The 19361-nt window shown below is 41.8% G+C and overlaps 1 protein-coding gene across 1 annotated transcript in view; it reads left to right on the top strand.

Moving 5' to 3' along the window:
* LOC311057367 (rho GTPase-activating protein 26-like) overlaps positions 1 to 10997 on the top strand; it is a 162418-nt gene extending 151421 nt beyond the window's left edge. Inside the window, 4 exon segments of the mRNA XM_084074321.1 lie at positions 1496 to 1543; positions 2127 to 2237; positions 4971 to 5062; positions 9880 to 10997. Of these exon segments, the coding sequence (XP_083930447.1) occupies positions 1496 to 1543; positions 2127 to 2237; positions 4971 to 5062; positions 9880 to 9968 (340 nt within the window). The 3' untranslated portion in view covers positions 9969 to 10997.
* The last annotated feature ends 8364 nt before the right edge of the window (positions 10998 to 19361 follow it).

Below are 19361 nucleotides of genomic sequence, written 5' to 3'. Positions count from 1 at the left end.
ATATACAAGTTTGTACATCTGCTATTTTTGAACATTTTGGAAAAATATCGAACATTTTGAAGTGATCTCTTCTGGGGGTCCCTGGCACAAAACATTTTAATTTTCGCGGCCCGGGCTGGAGTTGAACCCCGGCCTCCAGCTCGGCAGACCGGCAGGTAACAAGCTTCATCAGGTGCTATGGCACCTGATGAAGCCAACACGGCGAAACGCGTCGTGCTAATAAAGCTTAAAAAAATCACACCCAGTGTGAAGTGAGCGGTGTGGTCATCACAGAGATGGACGCTCACTTAAAAAAAAAAGTGTTTTTTTGAAGTGCATAGTCCTATTTATAGGTTATTCATTTCATCATGTGTCTCGCTAGCCAATCACAGTGCTGAATATAGTCAGCCAATAGAGTCAGCCAATCACAGTACAGCTAGGGGTGTACTAATGTAGAGGGGTGTGCTTTTATGAGCCAATCACAGTACAGCGAAGGGTGTACTAATGAGGTGTCCCAACCCCACTTATAGGAGCGGCTACACCGCTCAAAAATGAAGCATTAACTGAGTCTGAGTCCATCGTCATTTGGAGTGTGCGGTTCCTTCCAAAGAAGGTTTTTATATATATATATATATATATATATATATATATATATGGGATCCTTGACACGAAAGAAAAGTGAGAACTACTGATTCAGAAGGCATTTGTAAGAATGGGCCTCAGGTCTTTATGGGTTAAGGACGTGCCAGCGTGAAAGTGATTGTGCAGCTTCACCACAATCAAGCCCACACAAAGCACAAATGTAGTTAACAGGGTTCGCTGATGAGTGGCTGCAGAGCCCACGTCTAGCCTGGACTGAAATTGAATGAATCTACTCTGTTTAGTCTTTGAGTTTTTTGTTGTTGGTGTGCCTCCATCTTCTCTGTCATGTCTATTACTCATCATTAGAAGGTTGTTATTGTGGTCAAGTTACTGGGGCCTGAGTGAGCCTGCTCGCTCACGTATAAGCCTTCCAGCATGGAACACGTCCCAACTGGTTTCCAGAGGTGGAAAGTACTCTTAACCATAAGTACTTTTAACCAAGTATAGTACTGTACCTTTTAGGTCATTTTACTTTCCTTGAGTATACAACTGTTTTGTCGCTGTCGTGCAGAAACCTCTTATCTCCACATTCTAACTTTTTGTGTCTTTTCGTAAATGAACGCCCTACTCGATCACACTACAGCGTCACACAAAAGCATCAAAAGTAGCAGATCCACAAGCTTGAAACGCTGCGTGAAGCTTGTACATTAGATCTGCTACTTTTGCTACTTTAGAATTTGAATCCTGGAAAGTAACACTTTTGGACATAATGGGGTTATGTTGAGCTTTGTTGATCGCCTATTTTCAGCGCAATAACAGAAAACAGAAGAGACGCTAGTATTGAGCCCTGAGGGACTCCGGTTACCCACAAAGGGGTTTAAGTGGTTGATTTCCTGATTTTGTTTAATTGTTTTTTTTCCCTCTATAATTGCAGGTTGAACCCAAAGAGTCGTGCCAGCATACCGAGCAGCATCCCTACCAGGTAAGAACTGACTTTTTAGCCTTGTGATGAATGACACTGGCTTCACCACTAACAAATGCAATGAACCACACAATATGGAGTATCAGTCACTCACTCACTCACTCACGTGTGTGTGTGTGTGGGTGTTAGAACACGTCTGTGCGCACGTGAAACTGTGTGTGCACGTTTACACCAGTGGTTCTCAAACGTTTTCATGTCAAGGACCCCCATATTGATAGTTTTCCAAACATTTTCAAATATATATATATATATTTTTTAGATAGCAGATGTACAAGTTCGCAGCGCGGCACAGAGTGAGGCGCTGTGAGCTTGTAGATCTGCAATTTTTGAATAGCCAACAACATATAAATAGATAAAGTGGTTAAAATGATTGCGATGCTATGTTAACTACTTTTTGCTGGGGACCCCCTGGAACCCCTCCCCCACAAGGACCCCTGGGGGTGGTCCCTGGACCCCCACTTTGAGAACCAATGGTTTACACTGTGTGTGTGTGTGTGTGTGTGTGTGTGTGTGTGTGTGTGTGTGTGTGTGTGTGTGTGTGTGTGTGTGTGTGTGTGTGTGTGTGTGTGTGTGTGTGTGTCAGTGCCACGGCTCCAAGCCCCACCTCGCCGCGCTCCCCCTCTTGGCCGATGTTCTCGGCCCCCTCCAGCCCCCAGCCCGCCTCGTCGGCCTCCAGTGACTCCTCCCCGGTCAGGTGGGTGTCACCCCCGTCCTCCCCTCTCAACAACCCCCCCAACAACCCCCCCAGGATCAGTGACGCCCCCTCTGTGAAGCCATGTTTTAGCCTGGAAACCAATCGAACGAAAAATAACTGGCCTTGCCAGGCTAGTATAGCTTTAAAACAGTGATTCTCAACATGTGGGCCGTGAGGATTATTGCAAGTGGGCCCCCAAATAATTGGCAGAAAAATACGTTTTTAATGATAATGTAAAATAAAATGTATGTAAGAACAAAACGTCACGGTGTGTTTTCTTTAACACGTTTAAAAATGTGTTTTCATTGTGATGAATTGGAAGTTAAAATAAGTAATACACGCAGGCCCACCCATCTGACCACGGCAGCCAGTGGTGTTTTGCGAACTCTTCAAGTGGGCCCCCCCCTGATCCCGAAAAGTTTGGGAACAACTGGCTTAGATTTTGTGGCTTCTCAGCGTAGCCTGGTAAACCCCCCTCCCTCCGGAAATCTCATTTGCATTTGATTTCAGGAAGAAGTCTGGCATTGCTCAGGGAGTAAAGCTGCCCGGTCCGCTGTGTGTTAGAACCAATCAGCGGCTGCTAGGGGCGGGATCATCCAATCACCTACCAAGTAGCTTGAACAAATGAAAACGCCATCTGTCATCCATTCTGCTACCGGAGTCTCAGATGGAAGTAGGCTGTGAAACAAAATGTGTGTCGCAAGCTTCTTCCATTTGACGGAGTCAGGTTATTCTCAGCGCCCCCCACTGGCAGATGTATTTTCCGTATAGCCTATAGCTTCTCTCTCGGGCTGTGGGAAAGAATTCAGGCGTTACGACGACGTACCAGAGCTATGGATGGAACAAAGTGAAAACGCTCCTCTGTGTCTGCACTGCCATAGACCTTGGTAACTCTGTTTGCTTTCTGGCACTTGTTTTTTTCCCCTCCAGTCAGAATCCTTTCACTGCTGGTACTACAGTATGAGTACTGACACGTTGCATGATCACCTTGACCAACGCTCACTTTGTGAGCTTGTAGATCTGCTATTGTCACTACTTGTGTGTGACACTCTAGTTACTGGAGTGTCTAGTATGACAACGTAGGGCAGGGGTTTTCAACAGGGCGTCCGGGACCCCTAGGGGGTCCTCAGAGCTATTATAGGGGGTGTAACGCCCAAGTCCTATACTTGGGTGTACTATTAAGTGTAGTGTCAAGAGTCCTATACTTTTGGCACTATACTGGTTGCCGAGGGAGTTCTGACGTGTGCTCTATATACAAACTGATGTCCACAAGTGTCCGTTGAGTTATTAAACAAACGTTTTATTCTTAGTAGTCTTTGTGCCAATCACTCCAGCATACAGAAAATAATAACATAAATAAATAGTCAAACGCACACAGACCTCCAGCTGTCATGTAACACAGTCGAAAACTGTTTGCCTCTGCCACTGGCAACACCTGCTGCTGATTACAGCCCTGTTAAATACCTAGGCAACTTGGCCTTGACCAAGCCCTGCAGTGACATCATCAATTAACAAGCAATTATAACAAGCAATCATATACATGGCTCAAATGGCTCTTACAGGGGGTCCGCCAAATCTTTGTGTGGTACGATTTCGTTTTTTTTACATTAACCACTTGAACCCTAGAATTCCTTTTCTGAGGGGAACATTAGCCAAAAATAGCCGATCTACAAGCTCTGAACGCCTCGCGCTGCGAGGCGTTCAGAGCTTGTAGATCGGCTATTTTTGGCAAAGAGGCTATAGGTGTAGAGGGAAAAAAGAGCAGGCTAAGTAAAAAAAAAACTTTAACATGAAACACAATTGTATGCAATATAAAGTAGGGGGTCCCTGGTTCGTGTTTCTCTCAGCTAGGGGGTCCTTGGCCTGAAAACGTTGAAGACCCCTGACGTAGGGCATTAATTTACGAAAATACATACAACGTTTTAACACGGAGATACAAGGTTTCTGCCCGACAGCGATGACATGGCATAGTCTCTCAAGCCACACAGCTCTTTGCACACTACAGAGTCCATAACTCCACCTCGCAAAAAAAGTGGTGACAGGAAGCCGTCATCTTTCATCACGTTTAAATTATCTTTTTTTTTTTTTTAAATGTTAAGGTTATTATAATCTCCATTTCTGCCAAAGCAGTGAAGCTTAGATAGGCTTCATTTGATTTCCAGTGGGTCTTATTTACATGACTGCAAATGCCAAACGGAAGTAGTGGGGGGAAGCACTTGAAAGTTAGCGTGTCTGAGGGAGGCTATTCATGGCGGAGCGGCTTTGACACACATCTTGTGGTTTGGCTGAACGTTGTGATGGATAAATGACACAATGTTTCAAGGACCCTGTCTTTTCAATGATTACATTCTCTCTATCTCTCTCTCAAAAGCATCGAAAGTAGTTAATAATAACATCACAGTCATTTTAACCACTTTATCCATTTATACGTTGGCTATTCAAAAATAGCAGATCTACAAGCTTGAGTTTGTATACCTGCAAAAAAAAAATCTTTTTAGAAAATGTTTGGAAACCTTTTGATTGATCACAAAACTTCTCTTCTGGGGGTCCCTGGCACAAAACATTCTCAGATGGGGGTCAAATATATATACAGTACATTTCGGTGTCCTTGGCTCGAAAAAGTTTGAGAACCATTGTATCTACCCTGACTTTTCAATTACTAAATCCTCTCTCTCTCTCTCTCTCTCTCTCTCTCTCTCTCTCTCTCTCTCTCTCTCTCTCTCCTCTGTGCAGCATTGCAGGGAGAAAGGCGAGAGCCCTGTACGCCTGCAAGGCAGAGCACGACTCTGAGCTGTCCTTCATCGCCGGGACGGTCTTTGAGAACGGTGAGTTTTGCAGAGAGGCCCACGTGACACGAGGGAGGAAGGAAGCGACACGAGAGTGCGTGGGCGCGTGTTTGTAGAGAAACACAATAATTAGTGGCTGCGGAGAGAGACACAAAATGAACCGTGGATCTGTTCTCTTGGCCTTTCGCTGGGCACGTGTGTGTGTGTGTGTGTGTGTGTGTGTGTGTGTGTGTGTGTGTGTGTGTGTGTGTGTGTGTGTGTGTATGTGTGTGTGTGTGTGTGTGTGTGTGTGTGTGTGTGTGTGTGTGTGTGTGTGTGTGTGTGCGTGCGTGCGTGCGTGCGTGCGTGCGTGCGTGCGTGCGTGCGTGCGTGCGTGCGTGCGTGCGTGCGTGCGTGCGTGCGTGCGTGCGTGTGTGTGGTCACTGTGGTTCCTATAGTCAGCGTGTTTCAGTCAGAGCTGTCAATTATTTTCTGAGCAATTATCGGTCACTGTTTTGGTTAAACAAATAATCGAGAAGTGCGTTTTCACAATCTACCAGCTCACTTTGTGATCTACTATTTTAGATCTACTCTTTTAACCCATTAAGACCTGAGGCGATTCTTAAAAATGTTAAAAATGTTAAAAACAGTTAGAAAAAAATAAGAAAAAAATATCAAGATTTTTCAAAAATAGCAGCTATACAAGCTCATAGCGCGGCACCAAAGACATCTTAGTGACACAGATGTGTTCCATGTCTTAATGGGTTAAAACCTGGCCTGGACCGCTGGCGTAGCGGTCCAGGCACCGAGGCTCAGTGTAGCATAGCCTGACAGCGTGTCGCGGGTTCGACTCCCAATCCCGACGGCCTTTTGCTGCGTGTCACCCCCCATCTCCTTCTCCACATTTCCTGTCAGCCTACTGTCCTGTCAATGAAGGCATAAAAGCCCTTTAAAAAACAAACAGCGTCTGTCACCCTGAAGGCGTTTATTTCATCAACAATGACCGACTTCACCTTCAATTATCCTGCTTATTACACGGCTGCTTAATAAAGAAACTAATCAATTTGCCAAAGGACGTGATGGTGGCAGAGAGAGTAGATGTAGATCTCTGTCGGGTGGAAACCTCATATGTCCAAAACTTTAAGATTCAAATCTAAAAAATAGCAAAAGTGGGTGTGAGTTAGGGGTGGGACGATATGGGTATCTCACGATACGATATCTGTGCCGATATTAGGCCCTCGATAACGATAATATCACGATATTCGATATATTGCGATATATTGCAATATCACGATATATTGCATGAAATTTCACCAACAATATATCACGATAGTCCTTGTATTCAATTCATAAACACATAAAATAGCACCAAACTGTTCAAAATCATCATTACACAAATACAGAGTCGGAAAAACAACGTATCACAAACTGAAAAAAAAATGTATATCGTTTTTTTTCCGGCAGTATATCGATTATTTATCGCGGGAGAAAGTATCGCGATATCGATATATCGTCCCACCCCTAGTGTGAGTGTGTGTGTGTGTGTGTGTGTGTGTATATATATGTATTTAATATAATTTTCATGTAAAAACCTTGTATCTCCATATTTCAACTTTTTCATGTTCTTTTGGTAAATCTACGCTCTACTTCATCACACAAGAGTGTCGCCCGAAAGTAGTGAAAATAGCAGATCTGCAAGCTCACAACGCGTCGCAAGGCGACGCGTTGTGAGCTCGCAGAGCGGCTATTTTCACTATTTTATGTTTTTAAAATAATAATGTTAAAAAAAAGGAACGGTCTTGGACATACGTGGGTTTCCGCGCGACAGACCACTTTGGTCTATAAATAAAGACTAGATTAGATCCGTACAACAGCCCAGGGATCAACGGGGTCATGTGAGAGAGAGAGAGCCCACAACAACACAAGCCACTGTGTTGGTTTACAATCCTCCTCTCTGACTCAACCTCACCAACATCAGGACTTTTACCAATTTTGACATCCTTAACGTTGTGTAATAAAACACAGAATTAGATTACGTTCTGTCTCTGTAAATGAGCTGTTCTCAAACGGTGGCATCCTGGTCGTAAAACGGGTCGTTTACAGCCCTCAGTGCAACTGGAAGTTTTAGGAAAAGGCTGTATTTGAGAGCGTGTGGTGGATTAAGAGCCTTTTATTTGACTTAAAGCGGCACTACTGTATGTAACTGTTTTAACAAATAAAATGTTATCGTGTCTAATCTGTAATGGTAGAGTATGTTAACTCATTCCCTGCCTAGAACGACTAAAAGACTTAAAAAAAAAAACCCAAAAAAACGATCTAGGCTCCCATCCACTTCCTTGTTAACTTTAAACTTAAAACATTCTGTATCTCGGCATCTGAGTACTTTTTTTTTTCAATGAAAAATCTTGGCAGTGGGCAAACGCGGCCAGAAATAATTCAGGCAGTGAATGAGTTAATACAATATAACTTATACAATCGGCTGGTTGTATTTTGTCTCCCTGGTTCCCTGCTCTTCTATAGAGACATTTCATAATAATAATAAACTTTATTTGTATAGCACCTTTCATGACATGACATGCAGCTCAAAGTGCTTTACAGAAAAAGTACAAATAATTTAACAATAAAGCAGAAAAGAAAAGCAAAAGCATAAATCAACATAACAAAAAAAATATATATAGCAAAAAAGGCAGTGAATCAGGCAAAACAGTGAATACATGAGTAACAACACAGAGATTTAAAAATCAACTAAAAGCAAGAGTGAAGAAATAGGTCTTGAGCTGTGCTTTAACCCATACATTTTTAGATTTGAGCTAAAAAGCTTTATTTTACACTTTTGGCTATTCAAAAATAGCAGATCTACAAGCTCATAGCGCGGCACCGAGTGCCGCGCTATGAGCTTGTAGATCTGCTATTTTTGGAAAATCGTGAAAATGTGTGCAAATCTTTGAATATATATATATTTTTAAAGCGAATATTTTTAACTCAAATCTTTGCTTCTGGGGGTCCTTGACATGAAAAAGTTTGAGCACCACTGATATAGAAACATACGTTTTTCAGAAAACTGTTGGGATTTAGGAGACATGTAGAATCGGCTTCAGGTCTTAACTTAAAGGGTTAAAGCTATCCACTGAGGCTGCCTGTCTTAGGTCTAATGGGAGTTTTTTTCCAAGCCGTCGGCCCGTATTTAGATACTGTGTCTAGGTGAGACATGACCTTTGACATAATCCCTGTTTCTGGTTAGACACAAATGTTTCAATTTATCCCCAGAGCAAGCAGGCAGGCAGGCTCTTATTAGCTAAATGATAACAATTTCGGCATTTGCGCAGGAGCCAAGTTACATACTGTAGTGCAGCTTTAAGTAGAAGAAGCAATACCACAATGTAGAAATGCTCTGGTGCAAAAAAGGTATTGGCGTCAAAATATACTTTAAAATACCCAAACTAAAAGTATTCATCATGCAGATGCATTTCACAATTTCTAAAAAAAATAAAAATAATAATAAAAATAATAATTAGCAGATATACAAGTATATATACACTTATATATATAATATAGGGCTTGACATTATGTATGTTTGGTAATAATAACCGAAATCTGCATACTAAAGTTTTGTATGTAATTGTTGTGGAAGTATTGAAAATTGTCAATTGTAAAAGTAAAACCGAAAGTCATTAGGAGTGAAAAAAGTAAACAAAAAACCTCACAGACAAAAGCAGCCACCTTATCTTGTGTTTTCCGGCAACAATCTTTATTTTTTATTTTCCCTGTCTTTGATGTGACTCTGTGGTAACCGTGCTGAAGCTGGCTGCTTGCTTTCATGCAACGAGCTGATTCTTCACTGATAAGTTTGACTCTCAGTTCTCAGCTCACACGCCACTTGAACTGTGTCAAGCAGTGGCCACTTAAGCCCTATCTTATAATTTATCGTACGATCAGATCTACAAGCTTTATGACTTATTCAGCTTGAGACGGGGAACATTCTCAGAAAATAGCCGATTTACAAGCTTTACGATTTAGGGGCTATTTTCGGAGAACACATGTTTGTGCAGAGATTAATGACCTCACAGAGACAACAGTTGTCATGGACAGAATTTAACTACTGTGTAGGGTGTAATGCTTAATCTTCTCTTTCTCTCTCCCTGTCTGTGGCTCTGCTGTAATGTCATGAACAGTATATACCAGCTGCTGTGCTCACGCACATTATTTATAAACCTCATGCACTAATAACGTTTGGATGGATATGCTATGTGTAAATATGTAGATATACCTTTTTTGATTCCTTCTTTTGTTCCTTCCATTGCCCTTTCTCCCCCCACTTTTTTCTTTTCTTTCTGGAAACAATTTATTAAAATTCTTTATTAGGAATAACCCCTTGAGATGTAGCATCTCGTTTTGCGGGGGATCCTATAGGTACATGATACACTGTATACACACCCCCCCCCCCAAAAAAAACCATTAAACCGCAAAAAGCAATTACAACAACCAAAACAACATCAATATCAGATATGACAAAACAAGTAAACAACAAGACAGATGACAGGACACACAACAGAACAAACAGACAAGACGACAGAACACATAAAACAACAGAACATGTAAAGCATACAAATTGATCAATAAATCAACACAGAAAGATCAATGTCATGAATGTCATGATAGTATACAGTATATTTAAAGTGATTATTATTAATAAAGGTTAAATTACAATGTTAATGTTATAGTTATTAATTAGGTATATACATGTACATACACTCTCAAAATAAGAAGACATCCAAAAACGGATGGAGCTTGCAGAAAAACGAATTTTGCACAATGTCAACCTGTGATATGACAATAAAGATGGTTCTGATTCTTTGATTCTGATTCTTCCTCTGCAGTTCATCCATCGAGGGAGCCCGGCTGGCTGGAGGGGACGCTGGACGGCAGGATGGGGCTCATCCCAGAGAACTATGTGGAGTTTGTGTGACCCCGAGGGTCCCCTGGACCCCCACTTTGAGAACCACCGGTCTAAGCAATGGACTCCCACTCCACCACATACTGTAGGAACTATAGGACTGACTGGGGATTAATTTTTGTTTTTGGGAGGGGGAACCGACTTGGATTTGACCCTGGACTTCATTTGACCGCAACAGCGGACATGTCGTCGATGGTTTGCCGGAGCGGATTGGGACTGGACTGGACTAGACTGGACTGGGTGGGAGTGGAGTGGACTAGTTGGAGTAGAGTGGAGTGGAGTGGAGTGGGGACAGATCACTGTGTTGCACTGGAAAAAAACAACAACAAAAAAAGACGAGACTCTTATTGGAATTAGCATAGAACAGAGGTGTGTGTGTGTGTGTGTGTGTGTGTGTGTGTGTGTGTGTGTGTGTGTGTGTGTGTGTGTGTGTGTGTGTGTGTGTGTGTGTGTGTGTGTGTGTGTGTACGCTGTTGTGCACTTGTATTACTATACGTGTGAGGGCCAAATGTCTCCACACAAGCATAGTAGAATTTCACACAAGATAAATGGTTGTTTTTTTATGATTAAATAAGATTTGGGGGTTACTGTAGCATTAGGCATTTTAGAGATAGGTGTAGGGGTTAGGGTTGGAGTTTATCATACCTGATTTATACCTGGCTGTGTGCCGGTGTTAATCTACAAGCTCACAGTGGGTCACAGTGTGGTGTGGTTGTAGATCTGCTATTTTTGGTTTGGGGTTTAAAAATGTAAAAAAAAAAAAAAAAAGTTCGAATTTTGTTTCTAAAATTGCCGTCCTCAAAATTGTATATCCTCAAAGTATAGTAATACCTGTGTGTGTGTGTGTGTGTGTGTGTGTGTGTGTGTGTGTGTGTGTGTATATGTGTGTGTGTATGTGTGAGAGAGAGAGAAAGAGAGAGAGCGAAGGAGAGAGAGAAAGAGGCTAATGAAGAGCCAAAGAGAGGGAAGCGAACAACAGGCTCATGGTTAAATACTTTTTGTTTTGTTTTGCTTACTGTGTGAAGATGCACTGCCACTGCTGTGGGCTGTTTAAATGAGGGAGGGAGGGGGGGGGGGGGGGGCAAGTGGCCTTAAGGGTTTCTGGACTGCAGAGCGTTGCTGCTTCATCACCACCAGACCACCGTGTGCCATGTGAATATATAGCCACTGATCAAGAAGACCCGCAATGTAAAACTGACTGAAATGATGTGGGATTGTGTTCTTTGGGTGTGGGAGGGTGATCGGCGTTGTATGACTTGATGCATTACTTCTCTGCACGCGGCGGTCGTCGCGCGGCATAAATAGCAGACCTACAAGCTCACAAGGTGTCGCATCCGCAACGCCTTGTGAGCTTGTAGGTCTGCTATTTTCGCAGTGCGCCAAAGCAAAAATTAAGCGTAAAAAGCCCATTTGGGCTTCCATCTTCCCAACCAATCAGAGTATGTGACATTTTATGAAGGCACCTGCGACCATTCCGTTTTTTTCCCGAGTTATGCTCTGCGAACGGCTTCCCTGACCACACGTTGGTCATTTTGACATCGATTTTGCCGTGCAAAGCATAATCTGACCTTAATCGGTCGGCGCTCATGCAGAATGTCACGTGTGAGCATTGAACAGCAGGGCCCCCCCCCAAGTCAGAGCAGAACGCAGCGAGGCCTGTCAGTATTGATCTGTTTTGATCAGCATCAATCAGTCAATGTCTCGCAACTCCGACACTTGGAAGCCCCCCCGGTTACCATGAATACTTTAAAAACAAACAAACATAACTTTCCATGCCTAAGGTCGAGTCGTGTGTTTGCCGGCACAACATAGAATGAGCCCCTCAAGTTAGATTGTTTTTTACAGTTGCAGCGCAACCAGAGAAAAAACATTATTTTCCATGGCGGCTTCTTGAGGGAACGATGCAAGCTCATGGCTAAGTACGACAGCTCTACAACTGGAAGCTCTTTTCATTTCATCTCTGTATCTGTGATAACCTGACATTTAAAATGTGCTCTGCTGCAGTCAATGAAAACCCGCCTTGAGCCCTATAAGGTTAAAGGGCATGTGAGTGATATTCTTTTTTTATTATATTATATTCTGATAGTAATCATTGATATAGTTAATTTGTTCAGTTATATTGGTCTCCCTGTCTCTCCGGGTTTTTGGTAAACCGAAAAATAGATTTTATTTCTGGATACCAATTTCATCCAATCAGGAGAGAGATACAGGATAAACAAGTGAAATCGGAAGTGATAAAACAAAACAAAAAAAAGGAGCTGATGAAATTGGAATTGGAACACTATGACATTGAAGCTGATGAATGGGTTCTCTCTCCTTATTGGATGAAACGTGTAACCCACCTGAAAAATGTATTTTCCTGTTTACTAAAGAACTGGAGAGGGACAGATATAGAGACTGTAACTGAACAAACACTCTGGACAGTGATTGCTATCATAATATAGAGCTTTAACTTTTTAACAATTTTCTTTTTAGTTTTAACCCAAAAGAATATCACTTACGGCACATTTAAAATGTGCCCTGCTGCAGTCATTGAAAACTCAGCTTGGTTAAGGGCCCTGCAGGTTAAGGGACCGTATCCACTGAGGCCCAACCCCCCCCCTCCCCCGATGGAAAACGCCAAAACGCTCGCCTAAAAAACGCTTCCAGACGCCCGAGTTGTGGAAATATTTCAGCTCAAGCTTCGAGCAGCTTCAAGCAGAGAACAAACGCCACGCGTGAAACGCTCTAGCGCTAAATAAAGGCTCAGTCAGCGATACACCGCATTACTGGGTGCGCTCCCATTATATTCAAAACATACGCTGCTGCGCTCAGGAGAAGAAAAAAAAACATCTTGGTGGACACAGCCCCACCGTCTTTAGCCACTTAAAACCCCGTATGGTTGACCGGAGTCCCTCGGGGCGGCTCTATACTAGTGTATTTTTTCATGTTATTTTGGGGGAGGCTTTCGCAGAAAAATTACCGATTGACAAGCTCACAACGTGTCGCAGTGCGATGCGTTGTAAGCTGGAAGAGGCCTGTTGACTTCTGGGCTTTGAAAAGGAAAACACATTTTGGCTCTTTTTCGACTATGAAGGGTCAACGCGGAACCTTTTATAATAACCTGAAACTTTCCAACATTTTCCCATTATAATCAGAAGGGGGGGAGGTACGTTAGAAATAAAAAATAAAAACATAAATTATTGGCTATAAAGATCGGCTATTTTATTTGCAATTTAACCCATTAAGACCGGGGACGCATCTGCGTCTCATTTTAAGATTTATTTGGGCTATTCAAAAATAGCAGATATACAAGCTCATAGTGCGGCACCGAGTGCCGCACTACGAGCTTGTAGATCTGCTATTTTTGAAAAATCTTGAACAAATATTTTCCAGACTTTTTTCAAAAAACTGTTGAGATTTAGATTTTTTTAAAGAATCGCCTCAGGTCTTAATGGGTTAACAAAAAGTTTGGGGGTTGTGTTAGTACCACATCCTGACCAGGGCCCAAATTTAAGTTTTGAGAACCTTATCTGAAAGCCGAGCCGTAGCACATGGAAACAAACAACTCCAGAACCTGTGAAATATGTTTCACGGCACAGTTTACTTAGTTCTTGTTGTGTAAAAGAGCTAATTGATGTCCAGCGTCACTGGGCAACATTACAGCCATATCGTTGCTGTCGGGGGCAGAAACCTCTTATCTCCATAGTTTTAACTTTTTGTGTTTTTTCCGTAAATTAACGCGAAACAACCTTGATCATACTACAGCATCACACAAAAGCAGCGGATGTACAAGCTCGAGTTCTGAGCTTGTAGATCTGCTACTTTTGCTATTTTAGAATCCTGAAAAGTAACACTTTTGGACATACAAGGTTTCCGCCCGACAGAGACGATAATGTACTGTACATTACTTCAGCAAAAAACCTACAAAACACGTACTGCAGAATGCCAGGTAACTGGCCATCATCTAACAGTTTAAATTCCACCCCCCTTTTTTTCCCTCCCAATTTAGTTATTATGTGATGAATTGGTTTATATTACTTGGTTGTGTGCCAAAAATAGGCGATCTAAAAGCTCAGAATGCGTTGCAGCGCGACACATACTGTATGTGACCTTGTAGAGCTCTATTGTCGGTGCACAACTGTCTATGTATAAATCAGACTTGAGGCACAAACCCACTTCCCGGGACTTGAGGATTCCCGATGACTGAATTTTGAATCTGTACATTGATCCGGTGTTGTTTTGGGGCTCCTGTGAATTTTCTTTTCTTTTGATTTCCTCTGAGCTTGGTTCGATTATCATTTGATTTGATTATAATTTTTTTTCCTCTCTCTCTCTTTGACCTACTTGGTGAACATGTCTGGAAGAATCAGTTTTCCCGATCTTTTTTTTTTTTTTACAAAAAAATATTGAATGACATTTGTTTTCTTCTTTAACAGCTATATCAAATGGGAGGGTATAGGGAAAAAAATACTTTTAAATGTGAAACTAGACTACTTCTGTTCATATGTAAAAGCTCTTATTTATGATACTTTTTCAAAGGGCGACATTCCTTTTTCCCTGGGGTTGGGGGGGAGGGGGTATTATTGACTTTGTAAATAAATATGACATTTGATAAGGTATAATTTTGCTTTTGAAGTATGGAAATTTTATATTTTGTATTTTTTATCATACTAACTTAATTCTTTAGCATCTCAGTTTGCCCATGTGATGTTTTTTTTTTGTATCATTTAAATCTACAGTATATCTACAACCTTAAATATTCCCTCAGATGTTTCAGTGAATCAACAAGGTTGTGTCCAATTAAAAGACACATGTTGTTACTGCTACACCGTGTCTTGTGGTCTTGTCTTTGATTGTCTTTGCTGCGAGAATGTGTAGTTCTTTTTTCCCCCCTTTCTTTTGTTTCTTAATAATTAAGACTACTACACTAAATTATTTAGAGTAGCCAATTATTTTGTACCCCCTTTTTCTCCCCAATGTAGTCGTTATGCCAATTAATTCCTCCCCACACACATTTCTGTGTTCCCACTGCTGTTCTATCCTACTGACTCACTTGCCAGTGAGGAGCCCCCGCCGGGAGGATGTAGAGGAGAGGAGAGGAGCCGAGAGGAGAGGCCAGAGGGGCCGGACTTCGCATGACATGTGTGCAGAGTGACTAGGCCAGTGCTGTCTGGACCAACCTCGGATCGGGCCGCGAAGCGGCCCTCACATCTTCATATTCCATTATAATTGTCTATGATTGACTTCCACATTTTTCCGGGCCCTGGGTATAGGCAACCCATCCTGGAAGGTTGGTTACACGTTGAGAATAGGTTTAAAATAGCATTCTAACAACACAAATCCAGATGCATCTTATCAGTTGTATACTCACACTGCTGTCATCACTGCATGGACAATTGTAGGAGACCTTTAGGGGGGCTCAGCCCCTAAGCCACTGGATAACAATGAATACACTGGAAAGAGTTGGAAAATGAAAGTGTCTCAAAACGAAAAAGTGTAGGGATAGGAAATGTTTACATGGATATTATGAAATGATCCATTCCAGGCTATAGGACGGAAATGAAAACTAGGAGGAAAGTATGTGTATCAACACGAAACTACTGATGGGAAGGGAAATACCGTTGGACATGCAAAACTGTCAAAAACACACTCACCATGATACTGGCATGATACTGACTAACATGATACTGACCATGATACTGATATGATACTAACATGATACTGACTAACATGATACTGACATGATACCGACAATGATACCGACCATGGTCAGGTACGTTATTGTGGCTCCTGGTGGCGCTATAATAGACCAATGTGAAAGTTGTGCCATTTATTCCTAGGCCTTTCACGGCAAGCGGACACTGCATTCATGATTTGGGGCATTTTGTTCCACAAATGTGTTGTGCTAAATTAGACCTGCTGATGGCGCTATAACAGGCCATTGTGAAAAGGGTGGCATTTCTTCCTCTGCCTAGTGGGAATGTGCGTGTGAAATTTCACGGAAATTGCAAACTGCGTGCATAATTTCAGGCCTTTTGTTCAAAACGGACGAATCCTGCAAACTTTGGAAGCCAACCTTAGCCAATCAGGATGGAATATGGGAAATCGGACAAATCCGTTTGATCACATGACTGTAGAGATGCTGTGTACCAATTTGCATGATGTTTGGATAAAATCTGTAGGAGTAATGTCAAAAAATGGATTTTGCACAAATCGGCCTCCTGTTGGCGCTATAACAGGCCCATGTGAAAAATTGGGGCAGAGGTTCTGAATTGGCATCCAGGGAGTGTGTATGCACAGTTACGCAGCGACCGGGCCAACGGTGCCAGAGATTAGCTGCTAACGGACAGATGGACACACACACACACACACACACGGACGGACGGACGGACGGACGGACAGGGGGTAAAACATACTCTCTCGCCATGCCTTTCGGCCTGGCGGAGACAATAACTAGTTAAAGGGCAATAGAATTAGGTGGGGAATGCAAGCCCGGAGAGGTGGGTTTTGAGGGGGACAAGGGTGGGGGTGGCTTTGATGTGAGCTGGGAGTGAGTTCCAAAGGGTGAGGGCTGCAACTGAGAAAGCCCTGTCACCCCAGATTTGTGGTTTTGTCTTGGGGTCGTGGTGGAAAGTAACTAAGTACATTTACTTAAGTACTGTACTTAAGTACAATTTTGAGGTATTTGTACTTTACTTGAGTATTTCCAATTTCCAATACTTTCACTTCTACTCCACTACATCTCAGAGGCAAATATTGTACTTTTACTCCACTACAATTATTTGAAAACTTTAGTTACTAGTTACTTTTCAGATATAACTTATTACTGTCAGGATATGCATTTCTGTGTCTTGTTTTAAAGTGTTTCTGGTTCTTATTTTGTAGTTTTGTTCCATTGTTTCCTGTCCGCCCCTGTAGTTCTGTACCTGCCTTGTCTAACCTGTCTTGTGATTTGTCTGCGTTTCCACCTGTGTCCTCTTAGTCCTCGAGCCTATCCCAGTGTTGATTGTCAGTTGAGTTCACCTGTGTCCTGTTATCCCTGTGTCTATTTAAACCCTGTGTTTGAGCGGGTTCCTTGTTAGTTCCTCATATGTCTACCATGAGTGTTCAGTGTTATTTGCCTGCCTCGTTTTTGAGTTTATTAATAAATTGCTGGATTTGACCTGCCGCCTTCAGTGTCTGCATTTGGGTCCTCGTTCAACACTTAACCCTGACAATTACATTATAAAACATACATTAACCACTTCAGCCCTATTTTATACCCAGGCTATTTGAAAATAGCCGATCTACAAGCTCACAACGCGTCGCAGCGTGAGCTTGTAGATCTGCTATTTTCAAATATTTAGTACTTTTACTTTTGATTCTTTAAATACATTTTGATGCCAATACTTTTGTACTTTTACTCAAGTAAATTTTGAATTCTGGGCTTTTACTTGTAACAGAGTATTTTTTTATTGCCGTATTGGTACTTTTACTTAAGTAAAGAATTTGAGTACTTTTTCCACCACTGTGTCTTGGGGACATCCAGGAGGTTGGCGTCCCCAGACCTGAGGGAACGGCGGTGAAAGAGGTCAGAGAGGTAGCAGAGAGCTTGGTTGTTGAGGGCCTGGTGAGCAGCAGTGGTGGAAAAAGTACTCAAATGTTTTACTTAAGTAAAAGTATCAATACTGCAGTGTAGAAGTACTCTGTTTACAAGTAAAAGTCCGGAATTCAAAATTGACTTGAGTAAAAATACAAAAGTATTGATATCAAAATGTACTTAAAGTACCAAAACGTTTGAAAATAGCAGATCTACAAGCTCACAATGCGTTGCAATGCGATGCGTTGTGTGCTTATAGATTGGCTATTTTCAAATAGCCTATGTATAAAATGGGGCTAAAGTGGTTAATGTATGTTTTATAATATAATAATTTATATCTGCAAAGTAACTTGTAACTAAAGTTTTAAGATAATTGTAGTGGAGTAAAAGTACAATATTTGCCTCTGAGATGTAGTGGAGTAAAAGTATAGACAATTGGAAATTCTCCAGTAAACAAAACAAAAAAGTACAGCACTTGAGTAATGTACTTAGTTACTTTACACCACTGGTGAGCAGTATTTTGAAATCTATTCTATGTTCGAAAGATTGTGGAGGAATGGGCCCTGTTCCACGAAAGGTGAATTAAATAAACCTGGCCTTAAGTCAAATCCAGGCTTGACAAAGTCTGGTCCGTATAGCCTGGTTTATTCCGTTCCACAAACGCCAAGCCAGGCTGAAAAGGAGCGACTTTGTCGAGCTAGGCCTTGCCAAGCCAGGCTGTGTCGAGCCAGGATAATGAAGCCAGGCTTCACGTTTTTTCACGTATTTCTTTTTCACGTATTTCTTTAAAAGACCATGAAAGTCGATAGCAGAATCCTTGAACTTGACCAATCATGGAGCCTAAAACCAGAGCAGCGTTCTTCTCTGTGGCTGAACAGCAGCACTGCAGCAGCTCATGAAATCATACAAGGAAATAAAATGTATTTAAGCAAGAAAGGAAACGCGAAGGCTGTTCACTGAAAGATTAGATACAGACCACAAGTGTCAGATAAAAGTTGGGAAAATGTCCTGGTTGACTTTGAACCGGGAACCTTCTGGTTGCAAGCCCTGTATCTAAACCATTGCACCACAGAGGTTCTTATTATTCCGTTAACTTGCGTGGTATTCAGTAAAAGATTAGATAAAGGTAAAAGCCCCAGGTAAAAGTTGGAAAGATGTCATTGCTGGTTTTGAAATCAAGAACATATGTGTGCAAGGCCTGTATCTTAACCACTGCTCCACTATGGTTAATACTTTTTTTATGTCTCTTGCACATTCTTCAGTGAAAGATTAGATAAAGGTGCAAGAGTCAGGTAAAAGTTGGAAAAAATGTCCTATTTGGTTTTGAACTGTGAACCTTCTGGTTACAAGTCCTGTATCTAAACCACTGCGCCACAGTGGTTCTTACTCAATCTGTTCGCTAGCATGGTCTTCAATGAAAGATTAGATGAAGGTAAAAGACAAAGTTTGTACTTTTCCCCTTTAAATGTCCATTGCCATTGACAATGCATTGGACGCTTAAAGTTAAATATTTCAAAAACTACAAATCATTTCAAAGTAAAATATCTCAAGGATGCATGCCCACAGTAAGGTGGAATTTTTGAACTGTGAATGGAGTTTCTAGGTGAAAGTATTTTTTGAGGTCCCAAAATCTTCCATCGACCTCATTTATAAATCTCTGAACTTAAAAAGGAGAACAATTCTAAAACTATTAAACATTTCAAAGATTCCTTTTCAGCCAAACATGTCCACAGTAAGATGAACATTTTAAAGTATGAATGGGGTTACTAGCAATAAGTATGTAGGATTAGTAGCCTGTACTCGTTTCCCGTTGCCGCATCCACAATGCATGGGGCGCTTAAAGT

This window comes from Gymnoscopelus microlampas (assembly GCF_963454915.1).
Source record: "Gymnoscopelus microlampas genome assembly, chromosome: 12".
In the NCBI taxonomy this organism is placed as follows: Eukaryota; Metazoa; Chordata; class Actinopteri; order Myctophiformes; family Myctophidae; genus Gymnoscopelus; species Gymnoscopelus microlampas.
This window is presented reverse-complemented; position numbering and strand designations above follow the sequence as displayed.